The sequence below is a fragment of the Ixodes scapularis genome, unplaced genomic scaffold, assembly GCF_016920785.2.
Source record: "Ixodes scapularis isolate PalLabHiFi unplaced genomic scaffold, ASM1692078v2 PGA_scaffold1__304_contigs__length_218370807, whole genome shotgun sequence".
NCBI classification, from domain to species: Eukaryota; Metazoa; Arthropoda; class Arachnida; order Ixodida; family Ixodidae; genus Ixodes; species Ixodes scapularis.
Genome location: NW_024609846.1, coordinates 80019395 through 80029891, shown reverse-complemented (window position 1 = coordinate 80029891; position 10497 = coordinate 80019395). Strand labels below are relative to the sequence as shown.

At 48.6% G+C, this 10497-nt stretch overlaps 1 protein-coding gene across 4 annotated transcripts in view; it reads right to left on the bottom strand.

The window, feature by feature from the left end:
* Positions 1–1647: 1647 nt before the first annotated feature.
* LOC8035197 (eukaryotic translation initiation factor 4 gamma 1) overlaps positions 1648–10497 on the bottom strand; it is a 93849-nt gene continuing 84999 nt past the window's right edge. For all 4 annotated transcript variants that reach the window (XM_042290805.1, XM_042290802.1, XM_042290803.1 and 1 more), the window contains 3 exons: positions 9146–9352; positions 7726–7957; positions 1648–3448 (listed from right to left, as the gene is read on the bottom strand). In XM_042290805.1, coding sequence (XP_042146739.1) covers positions 3264–3448; positions 7726–7957; positions 9146–9352 — 624 coding nt within the window. In that variant the 3' untranslated portion in view covers positions 1648–3263. The remainder of the gene's footprint in view (positions 3449–7725; positions 7958–9145; positions 9353–10497) is intronic.

The window sequence follows — 10497 nt, the reverse complement described above, 5'->3', positions numbered from 1 at the left end:
GGCAGGCAACTCTTACAACTACTCGGTTATCCATCGTGCACTAACCCTCCATCCCCTCCCAGCCGCGCCAGGGGACATCCCTCCCACGTGTATGCGTCCTCCCTATCCCTAAACACATGTCGGTTGAGCACAACAAAGCACATCGCACAAAGCAAGTACACCACATTAACGGTGCACAGATCCCTCCTCACACAACAGCCTACCACACAATTGTATCTCATTTCCCAACGCGGTGTTGTACCACTGTCTAGAGTCCCCATTATGCACACACCTCGACATACACCCAGGTTCCATACCCCACTTCAGCAGAACTCCTGGCCACATCTGAAGCAATCACCCTTCCCCAACATCCTACTGACAAAATCATTACAAGGACAGACAATCAGTCGGCATGCCGTCCCTTCTTGCATAATCTACTCCCTCCGCACATTCACACCGAGATCCTGTCACCTCACTCAACAGTCCTCCCTTCGCGTAACTATCCAGTGGATCCCAGGCCTCAAAGCCATCAGGGGCAATGTACGCGCACTCACCCGCAATGAGCTTACTCCAGGTCCCTCAGAAGTTTGGCCAGACAAATGCGATCCCAGTCACCACCGCAAAATCCTACACAATGCACAAACTACCCTTCTACGCGACCGCAGACACTTAACGGCGCAATTTCCCCAATCCCCCCGCCTCCTTCCGCAGACAGGATGCCTCCATCCGTCGCAGAGCTCAAACCTCCTCCCTTCTCACTTTACACATCACATGCGGTGTCTCCCTGGATCTCCATGGCCCCACTGCCAGGAATACGCCTCTAACGAGCACATGCTCTGGCTAGGTCTGGTCGGACTAGCTCGTGCTCGTAGCTTTGGCTGCAGTGTCAGCTTAAGTGTAAACAGGGTGTGGTATTTCACCAAATGTCCACAGCTTAAACACACAACACATCACTTCCAAGGTGATGATCAGAGTAGACACTGTACTCATTCGCCACAAATTTGTCAACAAATTGTCAATGAGCATATTTGCCCAAGTGACGCAATGCTCGAGTCCAATGCGTGGGCTGGGGTCAGTAGACTTACCTTGGGTACTGCGGACGTATCACAGTGAAAAGGTGGAGTTTCCCAAAGAAAAAAGGTAGGAAATCGTCCGCTATATCTTTAAAATTTCGTATCGAAAAGCAGGCTTTCGACTTTCTACCCCCTTTTGTTTGACCCACTAACCTATACAAGGATAGTAACATCTGTATACAAAAACATGTCTCCTAGCCCAAATTTTCATGGCCCCTTTAAGTTTCAACCGTGGAGCAACTATATTTGTAACTGTAGTATATACAAACTTATTAGTCGGATGAGTGAAAAAGATTGCTGTAATGCGGGCTCCAGTCAGATAAAACTGTTTAGGAAACACATCTCACGATTCAGCAGCAAGCAATTGGGTCACCGACAGAAAGAGGACAGCAGGGCAATTCTTTTATATGCCCGACCTTGAGCGCTTTGGATGTGGACAAACGCTCGAGACACTGAAGCATTACTGAAGCAACAAAGCTCACACTGAAGACTGAACAACTAAGCGCTTCTCTGCCATTCCAATCGTGTCAATAGCAGGAAAACTCTGTCATTCGTCCCCCGCGAACCGGCACAAAAACAAGACGAGAGCCCTAGCTAAAGTCTGTAAGTCAAAGTTTATTTTTTATCCTCCTCGCTGCTGGAAATCATAGGTACGGAACACTTGTTCAAGGTTCCCCACGCTCTATGTACATTCCTGGGAGGGGCACAGGTCCTTGGCTGCGCGCCCCCCCCAACTCCTTCCGGCTGTCGGGCCCACCGTGGGCCCTGGTTGTTTCAAAAGGGTCGTAGCTCTCGCTGCGTCCTAGCCCCGCCGCGTGTCCCAGCATGCGGGGAGGGGCCGTCATGGCCACCCCACCCGTAACAAACTTCCCCGCAGGGTAAATTTCTCCTCCTCCTTAAATACACGCAAAAAAAAAAAAAAAGAAAGGGAACTAAAACATTGTTTTGTCTTCTTTCTCTTGATCCCCTTCATCTTTCCAAAGTCTTTAGAGGTCACCATACCAAAAAGCTAGCATAGCACTCCCTTTACAATTGTCCACAAGAAAATGACGGCGCCAGCGGGCACCTTCTTGCGGTGCACAACTTATTTTTTTTTAATTTTTGTTTTCCTAGATAAAATAAAGGGGAAAAATAAACAGGAGGAAAAAAAGCTGGAGAAAAAAAAAAAAAAGCTGGAGAAAGGAAGTTTTTGTTGTTTCTCTTTAAGAGGAAGAACCATCCACCACCACCACCCCTGCATAACCTCCTTTACAATAACTAAATTAGAATTTGCGGGGAAAAAAAGATGCTGCCCTTCTGGCTTTTTAGAGGACCAAAAAAAAGGAGGAAGACACTTTTCTTTTAGCATATACTTCACATATAGCACTCTAGAAAACCTTTTTTTATCTGCACAAAAATGTAGAAAGGATGAAGTAAAAAAAAAAAAAAAAAAAAGGCAGGCAGGCCAGTCGTTTTGGAGAAAAAGGTTTCCCACACATTTGTTTCTCCAACTGGACACTCGCATCTGGGCTCCAAAACATGTGCCATTGGTATCCTGCCTTAAAATATTATATTCCTATATATATATATATATATACTTTATATATATATATATATATAATATATATATATACGCGAGTCTCGGCGCATGCCAGGTGGCGCATTCACCACTCCGCTCGCGTGCACAAAAAGAAAAGACCACGAAGAAAGGAGGCAACTGTGGCACTGCCAGGGCAACAAACAAAATGTTTCCACCAACCAAACGAGGGAGTAACAAACGTTCCCCAAGGTCGGAAGGGTTGCCAGACGCACCGTCTCCCCTCGCAAACGATGGTGAGGGAAAGGGAGCAGGGTCAACCTTTGCACCTCCCTCCCCAGCAGAGAGCGTTGCTAAGTGGGGACACAAGAAAAAAAAAAGGGGGGGGGGGGGGGGGGGGGATACCCAAAAAACGGAGGCAGGGGAAATTGCAAGATTGCTGCGTAGAGTTCAGTCACGAGTTGCCCGGTCGGTCGGTAAAGTCAAGTTGCAAGTGAGTCCGTACAGTGTCGGTTGGCCGGCCAGAGAACGATGCTCCGTCGCGCGCACCACCAGTCCTACGTCAAGTGAGTCACCGGCACAACGCCGCTTCTTCGCGGCCCCCTTTCCCTCCCCGTGTCGCCACAAAGAGGAGGGGGGGCCAGGGGGAAGAGGGAGAGAGAGAGCAGGGCTGGCCAGGGAAGGAAGAGGGGCCCTCAGTTGTCTTCCCCGGAGTCGCCCTCCATCTCCCCGAGCCAGGCGAAGAAGGAGGTGGTGGACTTGAGGGCCACCCCCTTGCCCTCCTGCTCGGCCGGGTCGGGGCTCTCCGCCCACTGCTGGAAGGCGTCCTCCGAGATCAGGTCGCAGTCGTAGAAGGCATTGAACAGGTGCACCAGGATACCTGCGGGGGGAGACGCACCTTGTACTGCATGTATGGGCACCGCAGGCAAGAACGCTCGAGCACGGCCGTTCGACGATCCGTGCTCAAACGTTCCGTCCTTCTCCAGGGAGTACTAGCGCAGGGTGTGGCCGCACCAAAAGAGCACACTCTTCAGCTTGCACACCATCAATTACCCCGCTAAACTATCGAACCAAAATAACTCAGATTTCATCGTGAAATTATTTAGAGAAGCTGAGATTTTGGTGCACACATTTTTATTTTGTCACTCAATGAGACCCGTGATGCTACAGCCACTAATCTCGCGCCTTTTTTAATTCCCCTCCTTACCAACATCGAGCAGCTCACCGAGACACCCGACATGTATGTTGGACCAGAACCTCCTTTTACACCTTTTTCACAAGGTATGCACTAAAACAGTTTTGATATATCCATGCCGCTGGAAGGCGGTCACGAAAAATATGTGGTTGTCACACGTTCTAGTTTTGCCTAACCTATGTTTTCTCTCATAATCAAGGTTAAATTTTTTTTTTTTTTGTCGTGCATACCAGGTACAGAATCCACGTGACTGAGGACAAAAGGAAACAAAAAACGTCTAAGCTTATTTATAAAGGACGCTCTGGTCGGACAAACTGGCACACGTCTCTACCATCGAATTAAAAGAGCTTGTTAAAGAATGCGATCACGTCGGCTCGGTCAAGCGCCTTTCCACATCCTCACTCCGCCGTGCGCTTGCAGTTTCACAACTGCAGGTCACAACTCAAAACTGCAGGTGGTGAAACTGGTCAGTTTCACCACCTGCAGTGGTGAAACTGACAAGTGGTGATTTGGAGCAGTTCTTGCAGCAGGGAAAAGCGGGTATTGGAGCAGAGATTCCCACTTTTTGAGTCCACAATTTCGAGCTTTCATGTCAAAAAATGTTATACAATCTTTTTGGAAGTTATCCCATGGAAAAAAAAAAAACTGCAGTTGTTGAACTGTTGGGAGATTATTTAAAGCAGGGCTGCACAACTCAAAAATGACGCAGGCAAAAAAAAAAAAAAAAAATGTTTATTGAGAACTATGACGATTTTTAATAACTGGCAGAAAGGTTCTCAATATCTCGCATCCTCGCACTGGTTGCAGTCTTGATCATATCTCGCAGTGTCATGCCCGCGGGCCGCACGTTGTGCACCCCTGATTCAAAGTGTCATATCTACAGGGGACCAGGCCACTACAGGCATTTATTTATTTAATGAACAATTATACGGCGGTAATTTTGTAAATGTCTAAATTAACCTATTAGAAGTGCCGACTGGGTCTTCAATCTGTATCTGATGTAAAATTATGTTTTTAGATCCTTTGTAGGGTTTGTATCATGCTGCTTGCTTGTATTCCACCTGCTACTGTACATAGAGCAGCTAAGTGGAGCACATAGCTACTCTACCTGATCACAAAGAATAGCGCCAGCTATTCATTGCAATTTATGTGAGCAGTGTTTGCACAAAAATCTATAACTCTTCGTTAGGCACGTGCAAATAATGAATTTTTGGTTCAAAGCAAATTCAAAGTGAATAGTGGCCTTGGCCAAATATTTTTGAACTGAATATTGAATAGTTGTTGTGCTTTTCTTTGCACCTTTTACTACTGATACACCATGCTTAACAAAAAATTCAGCTGAACTTGCAGAGGTTGTTCTCAAGTTTCTAAATGCCCACTATTGAGCTTTGTTAATTTCAATCTAGCACTGTGGCCTCAGAAAGTCCAATACCGACATTGGGATAGCATGTAAACGACACATTTTACATAAAATAAAACCCATAAAGGAGCTCAGCCGCACCTAATTTTGGGATATAAATCTTATTGCTCTATGCAAATATTTTCCTTGACTCTAAATTCACATTAAAAACAAAAAAACAAGCACCAACAATGAACAGACGTTGTTAGAACATCGCTGCCTAACATATACTCTTGCATAATAGCCACAGTTAAATTTTGAAGATTCTACTGCAATGTAAGTATCAACAATCCCAATGTTTCCTGTTTATTTATTTATTTATTTTTTAATTCAAGACCCCAGGCACATGCATGCGCGCACACGGCCACTTTGAAGGTGTGTTTTTTGTCTAAGCACGCGGCTCCGGATGAGAGTCGCAAGACGGCAGTGTCAGCTCCTCGGGTATTGTTTTTCCGTAGTGCACCACTGCTTGAGGAGAGGCACACTGGAGGGGGCAAACCCGCCGCGAACAACACTTCGAAAAGCATGAATGTCGCAGCTCATTTTGAAGAGAATATCAAATAGCGTATTGTTTAAAATTACTACTATTTGAAGATTTGAATATTTGCATATCCCTAATCTTCGCACATAGTATGTAGGCATCCTAAAAAAACAAGTATTTTCTTAATCTTCAGTGGCATCGCCAACAATGCCACAAACCAGACACTTTCAGTTCACTTTTCGAGAACAGCTCCCTGAACCTTCGGAGCAGCGTCGTTCATTCTGGCACAGTTTGGCACAAATGGCACAGCAGTTCCACCACTGAATCTGCTGTGCTGCCGTATGCTGCCATGCCCGTTCCATCGCCATCTAGTGACTACAAATACAATCGAAAGCAGTGCACCCGCTTCGAGAGCTTCCTCCAAACGAAACCTGGCGGCGCAAGCCACCACCCAATTAAAGGGAAGCTGAAACACTTCTTGAAAAAAACGAGTTAGAGGTGAATTCTGGCGTATTTTTATCCCGTGAATCTGAATATCACTTTTGTTTTCCCCGAAGATGCAACTAAAAGCGAGTAAAAGCGAAAAAACATTCGACCAGTCGTGACGTCATACTAGGATCTTCGGGCCTCCAAGCGCGTGTCGCTCGTGTGTTCAGCGCGTGCAACGGCAAGCTTGCCAGGTATATTTCCCCGCACTGACACCAGTCGTGACGTCTCTTTCTGACCTTTCTGAAAATAGCAAGAGTGCGCGTGCATAGCTTTGACAGGCGCTGAAGATGCGCGAGAGCAGATATTCCGAACGCTCCTAGTGTGACGTCACGCCCCGGGAAGGAGGGGCTTCGGCGGTACTTTAAAAATTAATTTCTGAAGCCTCCGTGCACCAAATTGAAAAATAATCTTGATATCCCTGATCCTGGAGGTAGAATGAAGGCCATTGAAATGTTTTTTCTCAAATAGAGAACCGCTTCAGTTTCCCTTTAAGAAAAGGCTAAACTTACACAGTCAGCGAACGCCTTTGTTGCGTGGTGGGGGGTCAATATCGGTGCTATAGGGATTGATGCGATTCACATTTTGGCAAGTCAGTCAAGTTTGTTGTGTGGAAGTTTGGACAGTGCGAAATCAGTATGCAGCGAGGAGCGCCTGGTGTCTCGGCTGTAGATGACAAACTGGTGGTGTCTTTAAATCGCGTCCCGCAGTGGTGAGTACACAAATGCATTCCAATAAAATTTTCATTTAAATAAAAAAAAAATGGTAAGCGAGCCTAAAGGCTCGATTACCACTTTTACACAGGCACATAATTCGCTCCATGGAGCAAATTATGCGACGAATAACTAATGAATGTCGCTGAACGGCATGCTCACTTTGCACGCAACGTAGCAACCACTGTGCTGATGTCACGCGCAGAGCGGAAATGGCCGAGCGAAATTCAGATTTTTCACGGCATATTCGCCCTATGGAGTCCAGCCTTTAGATGCCTGGATTCTGTAGTGCGAGCTTTCGTCCCACGTGGTTTGAGCTGCAATGAGCTAGCAGACTGCCACCGTTCCCCTTTTGATGAGTCATTTGTCAACAAACAAAACCTCATTTCTGATGTCACGCATACTAAATTTGGCACTGCACAGTTTTCTAAAACACTTTGAATGCTGTGCAGATACGTCTGTATGCGACAGCACAAATTCGCTTTTGCGCCATCAATTTTTCACACTGAGCCACCCCAACGAAGTTCCCCGAACAAAAATTTTTGCCCATCCCGCGGACTTCGTTACAAAGGCGTTGCACCGTAGAAGCTTTGCAGCAGCTGTGCGCAAGCACGACTGCAACGAACCTTCACTTTTGGCGTCCTCTTTTCCGGTAACCTCATTTCACCTCTACGATAACGAGACGGCGTACTGTCTCTTTACAACACTCCGGCGTCCTTAGCTGAAACGCAGGCTTCTGTGAATGCTCCTCAACGCCCGCTTCAGAGGCCGGACATCTCGGCAAGACGCGACGGAGACCCCAATCTGGCGCGTGCTGAAGCGTCCACGATGACGAAGGCGATAGAGGCGGCCAGACGAAACGAGAGAGAAGGGGCGGACATACCCTTGGGGTGCTGTAGCCGGTTGACCAGGGCCTGCAGGGCATACAGTGCCTGCAGCTCCAGCTCCTCCCGGTGGTCCAGGTACTTCTGCAGCAGGTCCATGTAGCCCTTCACCAACTCGTCCTTCAGCTCCGCATTGCCGTCCGCCAGCGTCGTGATGGCGTTCTCCGCTATCACCGTGATCAGGGCACGGATGAAGTGTGGCTGCCTCGCGTAAGCCTCTCCCAGGTTGCTCTGCACGCACGCACAGAGACACACCACTGAATCATAGGCAGCCCCGGGGGCTTCCACATCACATAGACTGAGCACCTCACATGTGCTTGTTTGAGAAGGACCACACGGACTTTGTGAAGGACCTCACTGCTGTGTACACACCTTTTAAAGCCCATATTCTGCACTACCGAATTTGCTTTTCGCAGCAAAAATGAGTGGGAACGATCCTTGGTACGACAGCATCACGTTGAAGCAACATATTCTTGGTCAATTTGAAAATATATGTTTCTTTCGTCCCTCCGTACTATTCTCGATGAATTCCACGGTTAACCATGGGACACATCACTTCCAATAATAATGGCGATGAAAAGACGATAGATGTCACGCACCTTGGTCTAGTTGCAACGCAACGACTTTCACAGCAAACAAAAGTACTCTGGATGTCGTCCCATGCACTTTTCGTCCCACCAAATATTGCGCAAAAAGGCCACGGACTGCCGGGTTTAATTGCAAAGCCAGTCAGAAACCATACAATTAGATGGGTGCAACAATACACAGAGACACGTGCACCGACTTGCAAGCAATATACCGCGGAGCTTCCAACTGGCTCATGATGGGACCTGGCGACTCTTAGCTTTGGCCGTAGTTTGTCACGGGGTGAAACAAAGTACTCTTCCCTTGCAGACGACGAAGATGCTCTTCATAAAGCACGAAATCTCGAATCCAACCTCCTCCATGAGGTAAACTATCCTGCAAAGGGCTTACTCATTTGCCACATCTGTATTAAGCCGCACAATCCTAAATCCACTACATCTCACAGTCACGTCTCCGGCACCTTAGCGCAGTTCGATCCATTTACCCCTAAGCCGATGGTGCTCCGAGAGCTATGCACTCGCCGGACCAATGGACCGTCTCCCTCTCATTGGCCGATTCCTCCTCTCTGAGCAGAGAAAGGTAAAGAATGACTGGTCCAAAGGGCACGTAGCTTCTCCCACACTGTCGGCTCTGGCGTGAACGGAGAATGCGCCAGCACGACTCTCCGACGTCGTGTCGCAGCAGTGGTGCTGCTGTCGGTACGGCGCACATGCAGACTTCACCTTGCGCGAATCTGTTTTCTGCACATGCTTGGTACCCACACCCGGAGTGGGCAGACGCAGACTTGTCCGTAAACGGCACGTTGGCGTACGCATTGCGGAGGCCGGCACTCACCTCGATCCACTCGATGATGGCGGCCGAGGGGGCCCCCTTGGAGACCACCAGGTACTTCAGCTGAGCCTGTACCTCGGCTGCCGTGAGCGAGGACACCGACTCGGCCGGGCCGCCCGCAGACGCTCCGCCGGGTGCCGGAGAAGCCGTTCCGGGGGCCACCGCCGTGACCGGCCCGCTGCCGCCCCCGCCGAGGGTGAACGACACGCCCTGGAAATTTGTGAGAAAAAACTCCACGTCGGGCACTCTCCCACCAACCGTCGAAACTCCTCAACCACAGAGGTTTCAAGTTTGAGTTTTTCAATTTATTCGGCTTAGCGTGGGGCATCGCATTCACAACAAACTTCTTGAGGCAACGCAGTTGAAGCTGCAGTCGCGAGCGTTCGCGCGCCTCGAGTGCCGATCCAAGTTCAAACTTGCCTGCCCTTGCAAACCTACTACACTTTGTTTCACTGAAACTTGGCAAAGAGCAAACACACTCTCGAGCCAATCAGAGCAGCGAAGGGAAAGTATGCGACGTCCCGAGGACAAGAGTGTGACCCAAGTAGTTGGAGAAAAGGGGAAGAACTCCCCTCTCATCCGGACTTTTTATACGATGTGTAGTTTGTCAGCCATTTCAAAGTTGCGACGAGTCACTCACTGTAGATGAGCAATTTAGCCAGTGCAGTCCAACCACTAGCCTGGGGTCTTTAACGTGCACCACGCAGTAGTGATACACAACCGCACGTTGGTACAATGCTCATTCAGATCGAAACGGGCAGGGGTGGGGATTGAACCCAGGATCCCTGGGTTGAGCAGTGCGACCTCTCGCTCCACGTGCTCCTAGCTGGTGTGCGCTAGCCCACTCGGCCACCAATTGCCCAACCAGTCACTAAACATTTGTACAAAAACCGCTTTTCTCCTTCTTTTGCCAGTGACTGACAGCACTGTGTTTCGGCTAAGGATACAGAGTATAGTAGCGTGAGTGGCTCCGACGCGTTAGTTAGCTTGCCGTTTGCTAAGTTGCGGGGAGACTGAAAATAGTCGATGCGACACCAGCTTCTTCAAGATGGGAGCATGCTTTCAACGACGGTGTGAGGCAACACGGGTAACTGAACAAGTGCTTGCCTTCTACAATGATTTGAGCGATCGCTATCATCCACGGTTAAAGGGTCACTCGACTTGCTTGTGTAACTGAAACTCGCCGTCCATATATGGTCTGTCTATAATGGTAAAGCTACCGACAGTCCTCACCACTGAAATTCCCCCTTTGACTTAATTGCTGTTGCCACATCACCCATGAAGCCAACCGAGGCGCCCATATTGGTTTGCAGCGAGGGGAACTGCGTGTCGAACCCCGAGAATGTACCGAACCA